Here is a 24,384-nt window from a genome sequence, read left to right as displayed (position 1 = left end):
ACTCCCAGAACCCCATCAACCAGGTATCAACCTCTGCTCTTCTCATATCTCACCCTCCTTATAGCTACTACTGGATTGTACGTGGAAGGGGTTCTTAGAGTTGTTCCACTCCAGGTGAACTACTGGAGTACACAAGGTAGGTACTCCCCAAGCCCGGCCTGGGGCCAGGCTTGACTTGTAGAGTCTTTGGAGCCTTTGCCTTAACGTCCCGCAGGCCCACATATCCACTGCAGCCTGGTTGGTCTGGTATTTCTTGCAGAAAACTATCCAGCTTTTTCTTGACTTAAAATTTTGTTCTGTCAATATTTCTTGTACTTGTAGGATATTGAACAACCGTGGACCGACCTCTGATGTTCAGACAATGTTCTCTGATTATGCCTATGACACCTCCACTACGTATGCGTTCTCCGTATTCCCTATATTTCAGCCATCTCGCTTGCTCTGAAGCGAGTATCGAACAGTACTCAAAGCGAGACAGCACAAGTGATTCGAATAGCATTAGCATTATGAAGGGGTCACTGGCTTTTAAGTTTATTTTAATCCATCCTATCATTTTTCTAGCCGAGATATGCTCCTTAAACTTTAGGTCGTCATTACTTCCAGATCTTTTACATGCTGCTTTCATGCTGTGATCTAATTATATATTAGACCATGAATATTATATAATATAGTAATATACTAGAAAAATCTATCTGGACTCAACGTTCTCGCGGCCAGGGACGTCTCCCCCCTGACCAGGCCCCCTAGTTGCTGGACTGATCAACCAGGTTGTTGGACGCGGCTGCTCGCAGCCTGACGCATAAATCAGAGCTTGGCTGATAAGGTATTCTTTGGAGGTGTTTATCGAGTTCTATCTTTAACACTGTGAGGGTCGGCCAGTTATGCTCTTTATGTATAGCGGGAGTGTTGAAAAGTCCCGGGCCCTTGATGTTGATAGAGTTCTCCCTCAGCTTACCTGTTGCACCCCTGCTTTTCAACGGGGGTATTCTGCACATCCTGCCATGCCTCCTGGTCTCATGTTATTTCTGCGTTCAGATTTGGAACCAGTTACTTTAATATCTTCCACGTGTATATTATTGTCTCTCTCTCGCCTGCGCTCTAGAGAATACAGATTTTAAACTTTTAATCGGTCCCAATAATTAAGATGACTTATATTGTGGATTCTAGCGATAAAGAATCTTTGCACGCTCTCCAGGTCAACAATTTCTCCGGCTCTGAATGGGGCTGTTAGAAAGCAACAATATTCCACCCTAGAGAACATTAGTGTCTTGAAAAGTATCATTGGTATGACATCCATTGTTTGGAAAGTCCTTGTTATCCAACCTGTCATTTTTATCCACCACCGGGCTGTGGTGGATACGTGGGCCCTGCGGGCCGCTCCAAGCAACAGCCTAGTGGACCAAACTCTCACAAGTCAATCCTGGCCACGGGCCGGGCTTGAGGGTAGAACTCCCAGAACCCTGTCAAAGTACAGTCCAGGTACTAGAGACATTCAAGACCACTACATAATTTACAGACACGGGGAGATTCTAGGTGGTTGCCTTGCGTCGGTTTCTTAGGCTCTTCCTGCTGTTGTCGCTCGGCTACCACTCGGAAGCCAAACATTAGTCAGTGTGTGAGCAGAGCAAAAACATGTGTGTGAAAGAAGGGCGGGCGCCATCGCTATTTCCTACCCCCTACCATACTATTTCCTGACTGGCGGCTGGTGCTGCCTTTGTGGCCGGTTTCTGGCACTTCTCCCTCCCCTCCTTCACCACCGACTCTACGTGTGGCACTCTACAAGTTACAGAACTATAGAGTGTAACACTTGAGATGGTAACACTTGAGATGGTAAATGTTTTATCAACGAACACAATCCCCTTTTCTCCTTGTCTTTCCTGATACTCCTACACTCCACAGTGGGTATTTCAAGTAGCCTACTGTGTTGGTAACCTCTCTCTCTCCTTCTTATAAATGAGTTGGAAGTGAAGAGCTGCTTCCGCAGTTACTGATCACTTCATTATTATTAATTACAAACAAACTGATTATTAAGGTGAGCCTACGGGGTCCTAACCTGCCTCACATTACGCCAGATGTAAACACCACAACAATACAGAGAGCAAAACTAAAATTCAATAGAGCGGTCGCCTATATATCACCCACTGTCATTTAGAGGTTGATTAGAAGAACATTACCAGTTTAAAACTAAAAATGAGCAACAAAACTAATTTAACTAAGAGGAAAGCCAACTCATCCTCCTATTTTGTTAGTACTTATAATAACGATGAGAACCATAGTATATATCCCGACGTACAACGAAATTACAAAGTAGAAATCTGAACTATTGAGTTGGAGAAACCGGAAAACTATTTTATTTTTACTTCAGTTGAAAAGACAAACTAACTTAACCCTCATAGGCCTAATAAATGATATGAGGCCTAATTATAGTACATGTGTGTGTGTGTGCTATACTAGGTCTATAGTATAGTCTATTTTTTCTGACTATAAAGTGAATAATACAAAGTTCTACTAATTGCTTACAACGGCAATCGTTGTACTATGGTGAACATCGTTAGAAAAACTACTATCTAAACAGGAGAATGGGATGAGGAAATGACAAGAACATACGGAAACCTGTAGTGAGCCGTAGCGGACCCCAGATCCATCCTGTGATCCGTAGTGGACCCCAGATCCATCCTGTGATCCGTAGTGGAAAAGTTTGCAGATGAACCTTATTGGCTGAGGAACTGAACCCTGGTATTGTTTTCACTACACAAGGTAAAGACTGAGCGAGTTGCAGTGTAAATAAGTCTTAGATTTCGGAGTGTTGTGGAGTATAGTATGCTCCGGGTATGCTTACCTTACCTTGTGGTTACCTTGTGTTGGTTTCGGGGCTTAGCGTCCTCGCGGCCCGGTCATCGCCCAGGCCTCTTCGTTGCTCGACTGGTTAACCAGGCTGTTGGACGCGGCTACGCGCAGCCTGACGTACGAGTCACAGCCTGGTTGATCAGGTATCCTTTGGAGGTGCTTATCAAGTTCTCTCTTGAATACTGTGAGTGGTCGGCCAGTTATGCCCCTTATGTGTAGTGGAAGCGTGTTGAACAGTCTCGGGCCTCTGATGTTGATAGAGTTCTCTCTCAGAGTACCTGTTGCACCTCTGCTCTTCAACGGGGGTATTCTGCACATCCTGCCATGCCTTCTCGCCCCATGTGATGTTATTTCTGTGCGCAGGTTTGGGACCAGCCCCTCTATTTTCCATGTGTAAATTATTATGTATCTCTCCCGCCTGCGCTCTAGAGAATACAGATTTAGGCATTTCAGTCGGTCCCAGTAGTTTGGATGTTTTACTGAGTGGATTCTAGCAGTAAAGGATCTCTGCACGCTCTCCAGGTCAGCAATTTCTCCAGCTTTGAAAGGGGGCTGTCATTGTGGCCAGGAGTGGTCCTTGTCTTGGGGCTTAGCGTCACTCTCCACTGGTATAATCACCGCTGGGTCTTATGTCAGTGTTTCTCGGAGCAAAAATGTAATCCAATCAAGTCTTTAAACCTAAATGAGTTTTATGGAACTTTAATTATGAATCCATGAATTTCATGGACATGTTCTGTTTCGTTTAGTAAATTGCGGACTTCAAATCATATAATTATGTAACCATTATTTTTGTGAGGACTTCTCAAACTGCCAAGTAGTTGTAGCCTCTGGTAGATAAATAATAATGTGGTCTGTGGGAACAGGACACCCGTGTCTATCCTTTAGTCCTGTATCTAGGTTCACCGTCCTCCTCGAAGTCCTTCTCCGGGATTCCCGGGTTCTTATTTACTGCTGGTGAATAGAGACATTAGGTGAAAGGAAATTTGTTACCCATTTTTTCCAACTGGGATTCCCAATTTAGACTACAATTGAAAGTACAATTGGGGATCCCCCAACTTTGCTACAAAATTTATTTACTTTATTATACACCCCATACCCATCCTGTGGGCGGTGGTGTAAAGGGTTACAGAGGCACATAATGGGTTCAGGAACTGAACCCCAGAGTTCGTTTACCTAAGCAAGTGACCATTTTTTTAAGCGAGTTACACAATTGTTAATGTTATCACCAGCAGTTTGGCCTACTCAGGGCACCGACCTACGAAACCGCTGTAAGATCCGACCGAATTCAATCATTAAATACCATTTAAGCAACGGAAAACCTTTATATTTCTGCCAACAGATTTTAAGTTAATTCGCTCAAGAAGCTTAGGATGCCAGTCAGTGGCAGTGGATTTGTGTACACTTGTAAAGGCTGTGGTTTATAGGATGCTAATTCCCAAGAACAAGGCGAAAGACATCTTAGACCGCCTAGAGGATGGTAAAACTGGTTGGGACTGAAAGTAATATTGAAATATAGAGAATATTTGCTTTGCTATAAGATAGGTGAAATACTATTACATACCTAGTATGTAATAGTGCATGCATAAATTCACCTAGAAAGGGGTAATACTATTACATACCCAGCTCCGGTACTTTTTCTCGACCTAATAACATAGACAAGGATACTACAGTACTGTATCATCATTTGCAGATGTAGGATTTTCATGCGAGTAGACAATAGTGGTGGACACGGCAAACCTCCAGTCGGATGCAAATAAAGTCCTTCAATGGGCCATAAATAATATGATTAATGAAAATAAGTTCCCGCTCCCGCGCTGTGGAAAAAACGAAAATGTAAAAACGGAAACCATATATCAAACGGAATCAAATCACACTATAGGACGAAAAAGCAGTGTAAAGGATCTAGAAGTAATCATGTCAAAGATCTTACCTTTACAGAACCCCATAAAGCATAGTTTTGATACGGGAAGAATATACAATTTTGCATTTGTCTAGCGGATAGTGCGTTGGTGAAGACTGCTGGGGTCTGCATTATGGGATGGGAAGAGGGTCAAGATGTATTCTGATTGACTTGTTTAAAGTTTCCCGCGTCACAGAGCTGGAGGTCAAGTAACATTGTCATACTGATCTACTGTGCAATTACAGCTCTAGCCAAAAATATTTGTGTTCAGAATTAATTTTGCGCCATAACAACATGGTTGTCGTCGAAGATGGTGCACCAAGATACAAATATACGTCTACAGAGAGCACGTGGAACAACCTTGAGGATACCTTGAGGTGCTTCCGGGGCTTAGTGTCCCCGCGGCCCGGTCGTCGACCAGGTCTCCTGGTTGCCGGACTGATCAACCAGGCTGTTGGACGCGGCTGCTCGCAGCCTGACGTATGACAACGGCTGCAAGTTTGCAAGAGCAGCGTCAACAAACAACCAAGCAGACAGGAGATAGTAAAGATTAACGAGTCTCTTCTGGGTGAAAAATCGGCAGCGAAGAGGAAAATAAACCCCAGAATATATATATATATATATTTATATAGGGACATACTAAGGAAAAATAGGGAAATTAATGATGAGTGGAGTCTGAAGACGCGGTTCAAACGCATCTAGCAGACGTGTAGGATGGATGGGTGGACAGATGAACCTGAAGAACTTAAAGTTAATGGGCCTCTTGCTCATTATTGATGAGATACAGTTTTCATTAGCAATAAACTATATATAATGCAACTTTACCAATGTCAGTTACTGGGTGAAGCTGGAGCCAACCGTGCCATAAAGGTGTTAAAGCGTGAGGTAAGGAACGGCTCCCCAAATGTGAGACGTTGTATATCATTCTACCACAGATCTGGCCATTCATTTATACAGTGCCAACCATCATGTATACATTTTCTTCTGTTCTGAATAGTTAGAAATCTGTTCTTCTTTTCTTCAAGTAGTGCCGGACCAACCGGGCTGTGGTGGATGTGCGGGCCTGCGGGTCGCTCCAAGCAACAGCTTGTTAGACCAAACTCTCACAAGTCAATCCTGGCCTCGGGCTGGTTTTGGGAGTTTTTGTTTTTGGGTGAGTAAAGAGGAAGGAGAGGCATAGGTGAAGAGAAGGTTAGAAGTGGAAAATACAGTGAAAGGTACTTGGAGAGTAGAACAACTCCCAGAACCCCATCAAGCAGGTATCCCCCCCTCCCTCTCTTCCCTCGTCCAACACACCCTCCCTTTCCCACACACCCAAGCCGCCTCGCCATCCACGATTCAAACACCATAAAAACAATCCCTTCCTGCACCCTTTCCCCGCCATATTCCCCCTGACCCGTCCCCTGGGGCGCCCAGCAGACCCGCTACCGCTGGGGTCTTTCAAAATACTTACTCCTCTCTTCTCTCGACTACAACGTTTCGGTAACCTAAACACTTTTAACAGCTAGGAAAAGTTCTAGTGGAATACATGAACATCTAAACGAAGGGCTTACACGATAATCTTCGTACTCATAAAATCACTTGTGCTATCTCGCCCTGAATACTGTTTATTACTGGTCGTGGCGTCAGGCTGCGAGCAGCCGCATCTAACAGCCTGGTTGATCAGTCCAGCAACTAGGAGGCCTGGTCGACGACCGGGCCGCGGGGACACTAAGCCCCGGAAGCACCTCAAGGTAACCTCAAGGTGGCTTTCAAGTCAAGCGAGGTGTCTGGGAAATAGTTATACTGCACACACACAATGGATGCAATAAACACGTAAATTATTGGTGGAGTTTGAGCACTCTGAATGTACTCCCTGGAATGGAGAGGGGAGATTGATCTTCCAATCTCCAATCTTGGGAAGATTGATCTTCCAATCTCCAATCTTGGGGAGATTGGAGATTGATTGTGCTTCAGTGGGAAGGAATGATTGTGGCCTTCCAGGTGAATTATACTTTTCAAATTTATGGTGCTTTGATCCTATTGAGTTCCCATTACAGACATACTATATGTATTAGCTTAAGCCTCATCAGTGACAAGGTGCTGATGACTACACAGTGCCGATGTTCGCGGGCCGTTGATGTGGGCGATGCTTCAGGACGATCATTAGGTGACGTGGCCTCTTCTCGTGTCCCTCTTGTTAGTAGATGGTTGCCGCTAACACTGTACGACCCTCGTAGTTACTTGCTTCTTGAAGCCCCCCCCCCCCCCTGGAAGTTGTTATCGCTGAAGGTTAAGTGTTAAGAAACCATAGAGATAATATTATTGTGGCCGACGAAAGTTTTATTTTAAAAGTGAGGAGAGGGTGCAGCTGGCAGCCAACAGTGTTTACTCCAATAGAGATTACCTCCCGCACTCCCTCCTCATGGTTTACCTGCTGCTGCTGGTGAGCAGTAAGGCTCCACCACCATTCTAGTAGTTGGCAGCAGGTAGCTCCTCGCCTCCCTCCTCATGCTAGCACAAGTGGGCTTTACTTGTATACTCGTTACTCTGAGAGAGAACTCTATCAACATCAGAGGCCAGAGACTGTTCAACACGCTTCCACTACACATAAGGGGCATAACTAACCGACCCCTCACAGTGTTCAAGAGAGAACTCGATAAGCACTTCCAAAGGATACCTGATCAACCAAGCTGTGACTCGTACGTCAGGTTGCGAGCAGCTGCGTCCAACAGCCTGGTTTACCAGTCCAGCAATGAGCTTGGTCGAGGACCGGGCCGCGGGGACGCTAAGCCCCGAAACCATCTTAAGGCCACGTCAATGTAGGTAAGGTATGTCCGAGATCGTGAGTTTTATTTCCACGTAGGTCAGATTTTACTGTAAGGTATATCTTTGTAGCCCACAGACCACCACACTCCTGCCCCCACCTTGTTCTGCTCCCCTGTTGTGGCAGCCAGCAGGCTGTTCCTCTCATTTTGCTGCTGCTATCATCATTGTCGCCCTTCCTAAGAGAATGATGCTGTTACAACAAAGCAAACATGAAGTTTGAAATCTAATGAATAAATATTAAACAAGAATTACAATGCGTTTTGCTGTACATGTAAAATTCTAGCCAAAAAATAAACGTTCTAGTAATAGGTAGCATTCAACTACTTTTGGGTTTTGTAGCCAGGAGTGGCTTCTCCTTGTCATTCTTGATATTGTGATAATTTATTCCTACCGGGCAATGAGAGAGAGATGTCTGATAGAGAGGCAGGCCCCCATGTCTGCATAACAGAATGTTAACATACTGGAGTGAGAGATGGTGGGAAGTGTTAAATAAAGTTAACGAAAAAAAATCGTGACTCCAAGGCACAATTAGAGAACACACTGAACATTGGAGCCCCACGATTTCACTCTCGCCAACACACATTATCGCTGGAACTACAGTAGAAGCGTTCAAGAGTGAGCCTGACATGTTTACACATTAACCTGCTTGATGAGATTCTGGGAGTTTTTCTACTCCCCAAGCCCGGCCTGAGGCCAGGCTTGACATTACACTACACTAGATTCTGACATGCTATGCTGGAGTTACCGGATCACCCTGGCTGTGGTGGCTGTGTGTTCTGCCAGCCACAAAGACAAACAGCCTCATAGACCAGCCAGTCAGCAAGGAACGCTGGCTAGGCTACAATAGAAGAACTAACGAAACAGTCTATAGGCTAGAGATAACGCAGCCCGCCCCTGTAGGCCTGGTGTAAGAGAGTGGCGGAGATCTCTACTCCCGCTCCAGGTTCTGGTCAGTACTTAGCGTTCCTCTCACGTAGTGTGATTTGTGTGGCAGATTACACTGGCCGCCCTCTTCCATGCCTGCTCCCAAGCTGCACTCCCTCTACTCTTGGTCCTCTCTGGCTGTGCCAAGATGTACACTGTCCCAGAGACACCTTTCTCGATTACACTCGTTATCAAAGTACTGCTTGTTTAATGTTGGATCCGTTAACACTGCTCTCTTTATTTATCAACATTCAACCAATTTCTGGATGTTTGTAAACCGTTGAGGAGATACACGGAGAGAGTGGGCCAGCTCGTCAGTGTGGAGGGTGTTGGTAGCCGGATATATCATGGGCATTCATTGCCTTGTTTGTACGTGGGCAATGAGTACCCGTCATATGGTGGTACAGGAGACTAATCTCTCTCCTTCCCTGCCTTAAGTAATGCTGGAGGCGGGTGTAGTTGAGACGTGCTCTCTGTAGACGTATATGTCTATCTTGCTGCACCACCTTCGGCGACAATCATGTTATGGCGCCAAATTAATTCTGAACACAAATTGGGCACACAATTTGCTTGTTATCTTTAGCGAGCTGACCAGAGCCACGTCATCACTCATTTACCATGAACCTGGTCCGCCGTCTCCCTGAAGTGTTATACATAGTAATTTCAATAGTAAATATGTAAAGCGGCCTCGTTTTTTTCCCTTTAGAAATGTAATTAAAATCAGTACAGTAAAAAAGAAAGTAAAAAGCCTTTTTGGGTGTATTTTGCAGTTTTACTTGTTGAATTTCTTGGCAAGTACTCGCCTAGTTGCGGGGGGGGGGGGGGGGGGGGAGTTGAGCTCTGGCTCTTTGGTTCCGCCTCTTAACTGTCAATCAACTGGTGTAGAGATTCCTGAGCCTCTAGCAGAGCTTAGTCTCTGAGACTCTAACATATCTATATTTGAACAATGACGGGACACTACTCAATAATGTTCTTATTGAGCTTATATGTATTTGGAATACTTATGGGCTAATATTGTTCCTTGGGCCACTTTTTCCATTACAGAATTAAGCTGAGAAACGGGGTTTTGTGATTGGTCTGAATGTCAGAGAGGACATCTACCAATCCGAACAAGGGAGACTCATTCTTCATGGCGCAGCGTTGTCTGACACGAATCCAGTAACGTATTCTACTGGGTACAAGCGCGGGCGGCAGACTCCGATTGCCTGACTGATTAGCTGCCTCATTGACACAAGCTGCACGTTGAAGTCTGATGCTGATATAATGGTACAGCTTCTGTAGCAGTGCTGATCGGTTGACAACAGGCTCCTTCCTAGAGGTGATTCACTGGCGAGCAGAGATCTGGGTCACGTGGAGCCAAGATCAGACAGTTTCCTTAGGTTAAGGTGTATGCAAGTGCCAGCAGACTGGTGGAAGGTGTGGGAAATTTTTACCCACCATATCTAATAATCATCTAAGAAATGTATAATTTCTATATCATATCTAAATCATATCAAAATCATATCTAAAATGTATCAAAATCATATAATGAATCTTTAAAGATTCATTATATAGCTTGATCCTGGATGACAATGGCACCATGAACACGTACGCAACAGGGGCCCTTTTGATGCCTACGTGACTTTGTACATGATCTCTCAAGGATCCAGAAGCTTCTAGAAGGACTTCTTAATTAAAAAACTATTGGAACATTGATTCAACATCCGGTAGGATTAAAAATCGAATCCTTAATAAGATTCAGTGGTACTTTCAAATACTACTTATAATCTTTAAATCTTATATCTAATTATATTATAATCACATCTTATCTTAATCATAAGTCTAGACTGTAAAAATAATCGATCAATATTCATTGAAGGCTACCGTGCTCAGAGAGCATGGTAGGGCGATGGGGGGGAGTGAAGCGCCCACCAACAAGCCCAGGGGCACTCCGCGTTTGTTTACAAATGAGTGAACAAGTGACTGATCCTTAACGAACATTACCAGCTCAAGGACACCTTATCTAATATTTTTTATCGCCAGTGAATACTCTCTAGAACTGGGGGAGTACCTGGACAATATCTACAAGGAAAATCCGTGAACATTCACATAAAATAGAGTGTATAGTGGAGATCAGTGACACGGTTTCCTCCACCTTCATTCATAAACTTTTATCTCGAATCATTCTTCTGCAACTGCAGGATAATCACGTAGCAACGCTACCAGATCATCATACAGCAACGCTGTAGCAAAATATCGTGCCTAAACTCAACAAGAGAGAGTTAATCAGTCTGGCAAACTTGTCAGACAGGCACCCCGACTGGCAGAGAAGTATATTGAAGGTTATTTGGTATATGATTGGCCAATTGTATGCTTGTGTAGCTTTAATATCCTATAAATCTGTCTGTTGGTTAAAAAGCGAGGCAAAGCCTCATTCACGGTACGTTTATTAAAATTGTAGTGTAGCTGTGAATCTTATCCAAGCACTGAACCTCATGAGTGTCCATTCTGTCAGAAAAGAATTCAGCCTCAATAAGTAAAAACCTCACAAGTGTCCACAGTCTTGGAAGAGATTCAGTCAAGCTAACTGTATAAAGTGAATATGTCTGCATATATATTTGAATATATAAATTAAGTTATCAATTGCTTGCTTAGTTATTTATAAGTTATCATATAAGTTCATTTAATTGAATATAATTTCTAGTACTAAGTTAATAGTATTAAGACTCCATTTAAGGTCATTTATTTATACTTTTACAATTAATTTGTTGTTTATAGTATAAGAACATATTGGCTGTTAAGTTATGGTACTAGGTTAGACTATGTATGTTTAAATCTCTGATTTAAACAGAGCCAGTGTTCAGTCAGATAACTGAATTTATCAAATCTTATCCTTGTATAAAATACAAGCTGATGTGAGATCCCTGTCTACAGGTGGATTGGAACTTCTATCAACATAGTCATTCACCCCACCTGTCCCTTACAGCCCACAGTCTGTCATTAGGAAAAGAGGATTTAGGATTTACAACCCTAGCTAGAGATTTTAATTGAATTAATTTGCAGACAGTAATTTTTTAATTTAGTTCAGTACAAGTCCCTGGTAGTCTCCTCTTATATCAATCCCAGCAGGTTTTTCCCACATTAATGGTCCTTCGAACCGGATAATAATGGTCCTTTATACCTAGATATTTATGATCATTCGTTTACCGAATATTTCAATGCCAAATACATAAGAAACTTCTTGATTTTGCATTGGAATAATTCTTACATATTCTAGCCTAACCTAGCTATCAGCCAATATTTATCATAGCTATATATCTAAGTAAACAAATAGTTTGCAGTGGCTTAAGCCACCATATCCATTAACTAGTAAGCATTCATAACAAACTGATATTGTTTTGTGTTAAGAAACAACAGTACTTAAGTATATCAGTGTCACAGACACAACTGCATCTTAATCATAAATTACAAATTATCTACCTCACTTGTGGTAACATTACATATATATTTAAGTGTATTATCTAGCATTATCTCTAATCTACTGATTTTCAGAGCTGCTCATTACATAATATTCTTTAAAAAAGTGTTATCATCACTGTAAGAGCATTCATTACAATCTAACCATAATATACTGTACATACCCTATAACAGGTAAAACCAGTAGGCATTCTACTGTATTTTATCTAGCAATTATTAGGGTAACAGATCTTGTAATAACTTTGCAAAAATAGTGCCATTTACTATTTTTAAAAAATTATTACAGGATTTACCAACTTGGTGCATTCGTGCATTCGGGTCACAAATCAAATTATTACAGTACTTTTGATAATTGAACACCTGCTACAACCAGATTCCAGGGAGGAAATGAAGGACGATCTTTGGAATCATTACCTAAGTAGACAGGAAAGCTCATTTATCAAAATACATTAACATCATACATATTCATCAGAAAAAAGAGAAAAATCTCGGAATCACCGAAACTCGGAAAAGGTCAAAATGGCTGACAGCGTTCCACCAGCAGCTGAAACAGGAAATAGAAGGACACTTAATGGTCTGCAAAATCACCTAACTCAACTGATTGACAAATGTCAAAAGTTGACTAGGCAACCATCTCCTGATTTAATAATTCTGAATACCAGAGTAAAAGCAGCTGTGGATAAGTATGAACAAATCAAACGCCATGCAGAGATTTATCTAACAGAAATGGCTAATGCAGATTTAACCCAAAGGGAACTTCAGGAAATTGTCGCTGAAATGACAATGTATGAAGATAAAATCCAAGATCAACTTGATCCTTTAATCAAACAAATATCTCAAGCAGGAACCCAATCCAATGTGAGCTCATCCACTCAACAGAGCAATGCAACTATCACACATATAGCCGCAGAGCTCCCAAAGGTACAATTACCATATTTTGAGGGCAAGGATGAAGACGATTGGGATACCTTCTGGAGACACTTTGATTCTATAATAAACTCCAAGCCCTCTCTCAAAAAGGCGACAAAGTTTCAATATTTGCAAGGCCAGTTACGGGGAGAGGCAAGGCAGGTCATTGCTAATTTGTCATTAACAGATGATGATTACGACCATGCCTTACAGTTGTTACAAGATAACTACAGTGATAAGGAGACTGCAATTGCACGTCTCTCGTACAAATTATTGGATTTACCCTCTCCAAATAAAAGTTATGAGTCACTACAATCATTTCGATTGTCTATAGAATCAATCATCAAAGCCCTCAGTACAAAAGTACCTGTAGGTGATGCAGAGTGGCTTATAAAGTTAATCATTCAAAGGAAACTTCCAAATGAGGTCATAGACAGCCTATGCACTCATTATAACACCAACATCTTATCACAAAGCCAAATCATTGATGGACTTCGAGCTTACGTACAAAGATTACGAAGCCGAGGAAAACTTAGATCTCAAGAAAAAATCCCCAAAGGTGAATCCACGGACAAAAGCAAAAATGTCCAGAATGGCAGTCAAAAATCAAGACAACAAAACTCCTCTTCTGCAAAGTGGAAACAGAATAATGTTGGCTCTTATGCTATATCCCCCACAGTTAACAGAACTGTAGGAAACCAAGCTCCTAAGACAGATAAGACAAAAGGAGCTACAAGTGCCCCAAAATGTTTATTCTGTCAAGAAGCACATACCATTTATCAATGCACAGTTTATGTAGGCCGTGCCAGTCGAATCGATCGACTGAAATCTCTGAACAGGTGCATCCGTTGTCTACGGAAGCACGATACTAGTGAGTGTATCACTCAATTGCAGAACTGCCAATATTGTCATAAAAGTGTACATCACACAGCACTCTGTGGTGATATTAACACTCAATCCAGATCACAAACTTCCAATAATCAACCTGCATCTCAGGCAAAGCCCAAAGATGATAATACCACAACAGCCGTACAATTCTGTACAGTAATGAGCAATGTCAACGACTTGGATACAGAAATTGTTACAACAGCCATATTGCCTACTGCACAGCTAGAACTATGCAATCAAGGAATTTGTATTCCAACTAGAGGCTTTTTTGATCAAGGGTCACAGAAAACCTTTATCAGTAAAAAGATGGCAGAAGATTTACAACTTAAATCTTCAAAGCAAGTATCTACATCTATATCAGGGTTTTTTACTAATTCTGGTCGTAGAACCTTTCCAGTAGTAAAACTCAATGTCTGTCTAGGTACATCCCAAAGGACAGTAGAAGCCATAGTAGTTGATAAAATTCCTACTGAAATGGAAGTGACTGGTCTGACAGCCACAATTAAATTCCTAAAAGAAAAAGGAATCCAATTAGCAGATCCTCTACTTGATTCTGACTACATAGGGGATATCGGAATCCTGATTGGAGCTGACTACTATCATCGATTCATTCTGGGATCAGAAGAATCTATGGGTATGAATATACTCAAATCAGCAGGAGGCATATTGATGACAGGACCTATACTAGATCTTGAACCTTCAACTCCTGAAAAATCACATCATACAGAAACTGTAATAGTGGCATGACTAGGCAAAGAACAGTCACCACTTAAAATCCCCCACATGATTGATGATGGATTAGAATCTGTACCTCAATTGTGGGAACTTGATGCCATAGGAATAATTCCTGAACAACCAAGTCCTGATGATGTCTGTGCATATAATCAATACTTAGAAACTGTACAGTACTATGATGGACAGTACTGGGTAAGGCTACCATGGAAAATCAACCATAAAACCTTACCTACCAATTATCACATGGCTTATAGTCAATTTAAATCTCAATTAGCAAAGCTAAGAAAAAGGCCTGAGCATTTAAAACTCTATCATGAGATTATTGCTCAACAATTAAAGAATAAATTCATCGAAGTCGTGAAACATGACAATACGCAAACAGGCCATTTTTTACCTCACATGGCTGTAATGAGAGAATCAAAAACAACTCCTTTACGGATAGTTTTTAATTGTAGCTCTAAATCTGGACCCCAAGGAACCAGTCTAAATGATTGTTTGCAAACAGGTCCAAGTCTAACTCAGAAATTGTATGACATACTGTTGAAGTTTAGACTTAACAAATATGCGTATTCAGCAGATATAAGTAAGGCCTTTCTAAGAGTTGGCTTACAGGAAGAAGATAGAGACTTCACTAAGTTTCTATGGGTAGAGAACCCAGAAGATGTCAATAGTCCTGTAGTGACTTTCAGATTCTCTTCAGTTCTTTTCGGCGCGACAAGCAGTCCATTTCTGTTGCAAGCAACTCTAGATACTCATCTGAAGAAATCATCAAGTCCCTGTAAGACTGAAATCAGTCAAAATCTATATGTAGATAATTTTCAAGGGACAGTTAACAGTACTACTGAACTGTTACAATTATATCAAGAGGCTAACAAGGAGCTACAAGGTGCCAACATGCCACTACAATCTTGGGCCTCTAATAATGCAACATTGAATAATCAAATAGCAAGAGATTACCCTGAATATCACGTACCAGAATCACAAAAGGTGTTAGGCATGGATTGGGATTTAATCTCGGACACAATATCGATCAAATCCGTGCCAGTAAATTACAACATCACTACAAAAAGGGATTTGCTTTCACAAGTTAGCAAAGTATTCGACCCACTTGGTCTACTAAATCCTTTGACTATCAAGTGGCGTTTATTGGTGCAAGAAGCATGGAAGGCTAAGGTTGGTTGGGATGATCCACTACCAATCCAGTTACAAAAAGCTTGGATGGAAGTGGCTCAAGAACAAACTTTAGTTGAAAAGATAATCTTTCCGAGACACATAGTCGAGGAAAATGAAGAAGTATCACTACATGTATTCGCAGACTCGTCAGCCAAAGCTTTTGGAGCTTGTGCTTACTTAGTGACTTCTAATCAATCATATCTTATCACCTCTAAGGCCAGAGTCGCTCCATTAAAAAAGAGGACTTTGCCTCAGATGGAACTAACAGCACTGCTAACTGGTACACGCTTAGCTGTGCATATCAAACAAGTCTTGTCTACCATGAACATCAAAGATGTCATTATATGGTCTGACAATGAAGCTGTCTTACAATGGGTACGAAACGACAACTGTCCAACTCCATATGTAAAAAATCGCGTCTCGGAAATTAAAGAAATTTCCGCAGGCTTTCAATTGTTGCATGTACCAACAAAGGATAATCCAGCTGATCTCTTATCAAGAGGTATGACATTTAAACAGTTTGCAAAGGCAGATATTTGGTTTCATGGGCCTCGATGGTTAGTGAATGGTAGTTGGCCTGAACAAAAGCCACACGTCATTATGACACAAACCATAACTACCACCAGGCAGCAAGCTCAAATATCAGTCTTGGATTGTACTCGTTACTCCTCGCTCATCAAATTAATCAATGTAACACAGAACGTGTTTCATTATCTCAGGAAAAAAGGTATAAAATACACTTTTCCAGATGCACTTCTCTATTGGGTAAGACAAGCCCAGAGAGAAACTTATGGGAATAACTATGAAAATCTTCCGCATAAGTTAAAACACAATCTCGGTCTGTGGATAGACCAAGAAAATCACAACATTCTGCGTTGTGGAGGGAGACTTAAACACGCAGATATCAATCTAGATACGGTGCATCCATGGCTTTTACCAAAAAATCATTGGATCACAAGGTTGATTGTGTTGCATACACATCAACAAATCATCAAACATGGAGGAGTGTTAGACACACTCACACAAATCAGACAGCAGTACTGGATTCCTCAGGGAAGACAGTCAGTCAAATCAATCTTGAAGAATTGCATGATATGCCGAAGGTACGATGCAAAAACTTGCTCCTATCCAGGGCCACCACCCCTACCAAAGGAACGAGTGGTCCATCTACAACCTTTCGAAACGACAGGAGTAGATTATACAGGAGCAATATATCTAACAGGGACTGCAGATAAGCAACCTATCAAGGCATACATCTGTCTGTTCACCTGTGCTACCACCAGGGCAGTACATCTAGAGGTAACACCCGATATGACTGCTCAATCATTTATTCAAGCTTTCCGCAGATTCGCAGCACGCCGATCATGCCCTAAGCTGATGATTTCAGATAACGGAGCAAACTTGGTAGCTGGAGAAGCATGTCTACGGGAAATCTGTTCCCATCCTGCAGTTACTTCCACACTGGAACAGCGTCATTGCAGATGGAAATTTATCCCTCCAAGAGCCCCATGGCACGGAGGATTTTATGAACGGTTAATAGGAACTGTAAAAAGATCCTTGAGAAAATCTCTACACCGTCAGAAAATCAATCTTCAAGAGCTCCAGACAGTAATCACGGAAATAGAATCAAGGGTGAATAACCGGCCGTTGACTTACTTGTCTGAGGATCCTACTCAACATGAGCCATTAAGTCCTGCCCACCTAATGTATGGAAGACTTCTGACTCCAGTACCATCTCTAGTGGATGATGAGATCAGAGATCCCTCATATGTGGGTCAGAGCGAGTTGGTTCAGGGGTATAAGCATCTGTCCAGCATAATCCATAAATGGAATGATGTTTGGACAAAAGAATATCTTACATCTCTACGAGAACATCACTATGGGGCCAATGTCCCCCATAATATAGCTAATCTCCAACCTGGCGATATTGTCTTGGTAGACAGTGATGGCCCTAGGGCTGACTGGCCATTAGGTAAAGTTGTCTCAGTCCATCCAGATAGTCAGGGGATTTTGAGAATAGTCAAAATCCTGTCTAAAGGAACAACTTCCCTGAAGACATTGGACAAACTCATCCACATGGAATCAGTGAGCCAGCTGCAGTTAGATCCTGAGAGACCTCAAGACACTCTAACTCCACAAGACCCACAGACTCCTAACAGACACAATCGTCCACAACGGACAGCAGCACAAAAGTGCAAGCAAAATCTGCACTTGTATTATCAATCCAATGGAGAGTAAATAAATACATATGGTTACTATTGTCCTAAGTATTGGACTCTGTGCCAGTTCTCTCCCTCTGGAAGATGTGGGAAATTTTTACCCACCATATCTAATAATCATCTAAGAAATGTATAATTTCTATATCATATCTAAATCATATCAAAATCATATCTAAAATGTATCAAAATCATATAATGAATCTTTAAAGATTCATTATATAGCTTGATCCTGGATGACAATGGCACCATGAACACGTACGCAACAGGGGCCCTTTTGATGCCTACGTGACTTTGTACATGATCTCTCAAGGATCCAGAAGCTTCTAGAAGGACTTCTTAATTAAAAAACTATTGGAACATTGATTCAACATCCGGTAGGATTAAAAATCGAATCCTTAATAAGATTCAGTGGTACTTTCAAATACTACTTATAATCTTTAAATCTTATATCTAATTATATTATAATCACATCTTATCTTAATCATAAGTCTAGACTGTAAAAATAATCGATCAATATTCATTGAAGGCTACCGTGCTCAGAGAGCATGGTAGGGCGATGGGGGGGAGTGAAGCGCCCACCAACAAGCCCAGGGGCACTCCGCGTTTGTTTACAAATGAGTGAACAAGTGACTGATCCTTAGCGAACATTACCAGCTCAAGGACACCTTATCTAATATTTTTTATCGCCAGTGAATACTCTCTAGAACTGGGGGAGTACCTGGACAATATCTACAAGGAAAATCCGTGAACATTCACATAAAATAGAGTGTATAGTGGAGATCAGTGACACGGTTTCCTCCACCTTCATTCATAAACTTTTATCTCGAATCATTCTTCTGCAACTGCAGGATAATCACGTAGCAACGCTACCAGATCATCATACAGCAACGCTGTAGCAAAATATCGTGCCTAAACTCGACAAGAGAGAGTTAATCAGTCTGGCAAACTTGTCAGACAGGCACCCCGACTGGCAGAGAAGTATATTGAAGGTTATTTGGTATATGATTGGCCAATTGTATGCTTGTGTAGCTTTAATATCCTATAAATCTGTCTGTTGGTTAAAAAGCGAGGCAAAGCCTCATTCACGGTACGTTTATTAAAATTGTAGTGTAGCTGTGAATCTTATCCAAGCACTGAACCTCATGAGTGTCCATTCTGTCAGAAAAGAATTCAGCCTCAATAAGTAAAAACCTCACAAGTGTCCACAGTCTTGGAAGAGATTCAGTCAAGCTAACTGTATAAAGTGAATATGTCTGCATATATATTTGAATATATAAATTAAGTTATCAATTGCTTGCTTAGTTATTTATAAGTTATCATATAAGTTCATTTAATTGAATATAATTTCTAGTACTAAGTTAATAGTATTAAGACTCCATTTAAGGTCATTTATTTATACTTTTACAATTAATTTGTTGTTTATAGTATAAGAACATATTGGCTGTTAAGTTATGGTACTAGGTTAGACTATGTATGTTTAAATCTCTGATTTAAACAGAGCCAGTGTTCAGTCAGATAACTGAATTTATCAAATCTTATCCTTGTATAAAATACAAGCTGATGTGAGATCCCTGTCTACAGGTGGATTGGAACTTCTATCAACATAGTCATTCACCCCACCTGTCCCTTACAGCCCACAGTCTGTCATTAGGAAAAGAGGATTTAGGATTTACAACCCTAGCTAGAGATTTTAATTGAATTAATTTGCAGACAGTAATTTTTTAATTTAGTTCAGTACAAGTCCCTGGTAGTCTCCTCTTATATCAATCCCAGCAGGTTTTTCCCACAGAAGGCCTGGAGCTAAACGCTACATGTTGTCAAGAAAGATAGACAGCTAGTTGTCTAGGAGGATGGTGGAGACTAGTCTAGGAGAGGGAGGGGGAGAGGTTGTGCTTCACTACTATACCTTTTATATATAAACTACTTCTTTAATCGTCCCTTTCTGTGTTGGCTGATCTCCCGTACAGCCTGAGGTGCCGTCTGCTCCGGTCTGCCTCGACTAAGCATACTTCCCAGCAGAGTGCTTACCTCTGCTTGCATCAGCGTTCAGTTCCTTAAATTTTATTCGTTTTGACAGTTGGGGAAACGTTTGATCTTATTTTCGAGGTGAAAAATATTTAATTTCCAAATAAATTTCACGAATTCAGTTGCTGGAAGTTTGTGAAACTAAGCGCAGGATGACCAGTTCTCAGAAGTCTGTTTGTAAAGTGAAGCATTAAGACTTAAGTGAGTCAACTTAATTTGTGTGGCGTCACGAAGGTCATACAGTGGAGCGTTTCGGGTTAGCAGTTAACAAGACTACTGCTTTGGGGTTGAAGCCTTAACGGGAGCAGCAGTTGAGTCACACGACGGTTGGGTCTGTGGGAGGCTTCGCCATCAACCACATTTGACTTCACATTTAAATTTGCCCAATTAAGCAAAGAAAGCCACGCTAAACAATGTTCGTTATGCCCACTTGTTTACTTTGGTTTTTACATAGAGGATATACAGGATAGCAGATGCCATGGGAACTTGTAGGTAAGTAGAACAATGTGTATTGTTGGTAGGTGGGGTCGTGGAGGCCTGGTGACCATTACTGATTAGTAATCACAGCTGTGTGAGCATAGCTTGGCCGCTCCACCAGGACAAACAGTGGTATGACCTGTGGCGGGGTTCATCCCCAACCATCTCTCACATCTCATCTGCCACCCCCCCTCCCTCCCTCCCCCCCCAACGGTGCCCCCTCGTCCCGTCTCTCAACCCCACCTTCGTCCCCCTCTCAACACCCTCCCAGTAAGCATTAGAAATATTGCTGGAACAAAGGTGGATGTATTCAAGATGCACTTAGGTAAATTCTTGTAAGAAAAGCTCTGTACCTCAAGGTACAGTCTTTGCACCACTGCTTTTCCTTATTCTCATATCAGATATAGACAAAAATACAAGTCACAGCTTCGTGTCACCTGATGACACAAAAATCAGCATGAAAATTACCTCTTCTGAAGACATTGAAAAACTACAAGCAGATATTAATAAAGTTTTCGATGATAACATAATGTTTTAAGTGATAAATTCCAGGTACGGTAAAAATTGAGGACCTTAAACATAATACAGGGTACAAAACACAATCAAATCTGCCCATAGTAGGAAAGCAGCATGTAAAGGATTTGCGAATAATGTCTAACGACCTAACGTTTAGGGAGCATAAAAAAAATAACAGGATGGATTACAAGGACATGTACCAGCCGTGTGAACGTCAGCGGTCCACGACTTCTCAGTCTCCTGCCGACAAGTATAAGTGGTGGTCCTAGAACAGGGCAAGCTTTGAAAGGAACTTGTCAAGCCTGTTTGATGGCTATATAGACTAGGGACCTACGAAGATACCGTCTCTCAGATCAGGCAATCGTCAGGGAAGGCTGCGATATAAATATAACTATCGAACTAACTAACTATCGTCAACTAAAATTCCACGGTAAAAAAAAATAGTAATTTGGCTGGCAGGTCGTCAACCAGGATTCCTGGTCAACGACCTGGCTGCAGGAGCAATGACCCCACAACCACCACCAAGATAGGCCATGTTGGTAGTTTCTGTAACTTGAAATATGCGATCCTCTTCCTCGTCTCTTTACCCTACCAACCAAGCCCGCGCTCGCCCACCACGTTGCAGCTGTCTCAGTATTTACTTTGCGGCACATTACTATCTCCCTGCACGCAGGGTTGTGTGTTATGCTTCACTGTACACTAGTCTTCGCCTCGCATGCCAAACTGACTTGGTTCATTACGCTTCCTCACGAACTTGCCGCTTAAAGGTATACTCGAGAGTACGACCTGTAGTGCATTCTGCGTAAAATATGGGGCACCAACGCTGTGTTCCTGATGTAACACCATCCATGAGAACTAATGCCAGGCTCATCCCCACACACCACTCATCCGTGTCCTGAACTGACGTTTACTTGTACTGTTGTGGCACAGTTCTTTGTCAAATTGTCATATTCTGGACAGTAACATTGCACCTCGTGGTACGTTTTTCATCCTCACTGTTCAGTGCCCCCGTGCCCACTATGCACCAAAAACCAGTTTCGTCTCCTTTTAGATAAAAGCGACGTAAATATTTTAAGTAAAAGGCAATTAAAGCTACAAACATATGACAAAAAAAAATTATTTTCATCTGGTAAATTCCATAAATTTAGATAGATGACAAGATACAATCGAATCTCATCAAACGAAAACATGTCAAGGAGAAAGTATACTTGTATTTGTCTTACGAATTGACATGTTTATTAAGCATAAAACCAACTCTGCCAACTCAGTCAAAACAAAGACTGCCACCTGGAACATACCTAGAGAGGGTTTCGGGAGCCCGAAAGCCAGGCTCGACCTTGGTCTAACAGGCTGCTGCTTAGAGCGGCACACACATCCACAACAACTCGGTTGGTCAGTACTGCTTTTCAAATCACTTGTATTATCCCTCCTGGAATGCTGCTTTGTATTCTCCTCCCTACTCTAGAGCAACACACACACACACACACACACGCGTACTCCTATAAAAATATAATGAATAAGCTGTTCGTCTGAATTTATAGATTGATATACTTTTGTAAAGATACAAATAATCGCGAGCTCAGAGCGGCGCACCGTCTGTTGTCAACACTATTGTCAACTGGTATGTGGAGTCTGGAGGCGTAGAGAAGCTCATTACGCGAGGCACCAGGGCGGCGCTCTTGCCAAGAATGTTACCCCCCGCCCTGTCTGGCTACCACCAGCCTCGCCCGACCCTTCACCCGCACAGAAATTACCGTCTGCCATCACTCAAGTAGTTCCGTTTTTCGTTCCCCCAACGTGCTAGCCAATAGCTCGGAGAGATCGTTGCTTTAACAGTTTTGTCGTGTGTTTCACGCGATACCTTGGAATGTTCGCTCCAGAACAGAACAACAGTTCTTTAGCGCCTCGTAAACGCACTAAAGATGCAAATTTGCCAAATATTAGAAAGTTTAATGCTGGTTAACCATAAGAGAAGAGTTGGGTGCTTTGTTACATACAATTTCTTTTGCTTATGCCAATAAGAATATGTCCCTAGTTTATTGCAGCTGGGGTTTACAAGTCACAAAAATTGTGCAATGAATGTAAAAAGTAAAATTATTGTAATGTGTTTTACTGTTGAGGCATTAACAATGTTCTCTCTTGACAGGTACGTATCCCAGGTGTGGACCACCGGAGGATCAGACCTCCTCCAGAACACGTAAGCAAGGCATGATCGTTGAGCAACTATAGTAGACAGGTTTCTGGTAACTAAAGGCTTCACCCGGTAGAAACTGCAGTTGTATTCAGACCGTAAATACCAATCCGATACCTCTTGCACGACGCATGCAAGGCTTACCTCTGAGGAAAGGTCTATCTTCCCGTGCACTGTTCATGGTAGCCTAGTTAACTACCTACCCATTATCTACGGTGAGAGTCGATGATTTACCTACCTATCTTTCACAGTTGTGGTAGCGTTAGCACGTACACCGTATAATAGTAATGATACTTTGTCATCTACCCAAAGTGTTCGTCATCTAACTTGGTTCTGATCAGTGACTCACATTATCAATTATAAATGACTTCCACAATCACAAAATTGTTTCAAGCGTAGGTTTGACATGTATATGAACGAGTTTTTGTGGATATATACACAAGAGATACACAATGGAGATGCCTCGTGCGGGTCAGTAGTCCTCGTGCAGTTCCCGGTAATGTCTGTCACCCTCCCAGCCTAAGTATTCGTAACACTTTGATTTAACTTTAAATATTGAGTTAAATTCCTACTCTTCATCAGTCATCTACTTAAGCATTAATCAAAGTTAAGGCATATATTCGCGTGTCGATTACAGAGTAAGTGTTGACCAAATGAGTAATCCTGGTTCCAGGCGAGTATTGATCAGATGAGTAATCCACCACTAGAAACTTCTTTGTGTCGGGGCGAGTCTTGCTCGCTGCACCTCACGCACTGAACCCCGGGCATGTGCTGCCAATCTTGCCTATTGGCTTTCTCATGCACGCCAACGCAGAAAAAGTGTTATCGATGCCTGTGTGTGTGTGTTGTATATGCATATGTTGGATGCTGGTGACACAGTTGATGCACAATAAATACAATAGTGGATTTGTTTATGTATATCTATAAATGTCTGTAATGTGTTTTTACTTATCTGTAATGCTTTACTCCTGTGTACAGTCTCGCTGTTCCTCAATTTGACCGCGGGCAGGTTTCGCAGATGCTCTTCTTCGACGTGGACAGTGAAGTAGCTAAGCTTATTCAGTCGTTCGGAAATAATTAGTAAATGAGGAAGCATAGACTAATTAATAATTAGTAAATGAGGAAGCATAGACTAAGAGAAAACTTTGCTACAAGTCAAGCCTGGCCCCGGGCCAGTAGAACTCTCTGAACACCTCCAAGTATATAAGCATTAATTGTATACATGGAATTTATTGAACTGAAATATGAACTGAACTGAACTGAACTACGTTAAACTGACCAATTATTTTATTAAGAGAACGAAAGTTCTTAACCTG

General features: G+C 41.8%; 1 protein-coding gene across 9 annotated transcripts in view; it reads left to right on the top strand.

Annotated features, from left to right (window-relative positions):
• LOC123761056 (RNA binding protein fox-1 homolog 3) overlaps positions 1 to 24,384 on the top strand; it is a 454,578-nt gene that overhangs the window by 338,106 nt on the left and 92,088 nt on the right. For 7 of the 9 annotated variants that reach the window (XM_045746929.2, XM_045746926.2, XM_045746927.2 and 4 more), the window contains exon 3: positions 23,024 to 23,074. The exons of the other annotated variants lie outside the window; for them this stretch is intronic. In XM_045746929.2, coding sequence (XP_045602885.1) covers positions 23,024 to 23,074 — 51 coding nt within the window. The remainder of the gene's footprint in view (positions 1 to 23,023; positions 23,075 to 24,384) is intronic. 9 annotated transcript variants of the gene reach the window in all.

The sequence above is a fragment of the Procambarus clarkii genome, chromosome 41 (assembly GCF_040958095.1).
Source record: "Procambarus clarkii isolate CNS0578487 chromosome 41, FALCON_Pclarkii_2.0, whole genome shotgun sequence".
In the NCBI taxonomy this organism is placed as follows: Eukaryota; Metazoa; Arthropoda; class Malacostraca; order Decapoda; family Cambaridae; genus Procambarus; species Procambarus clarkii.
The sequence above is the reverse complement of the archived record's forward strand: the minus strand, read 5'-3'. Positions and strand labels throughout refer to the sequence as shown.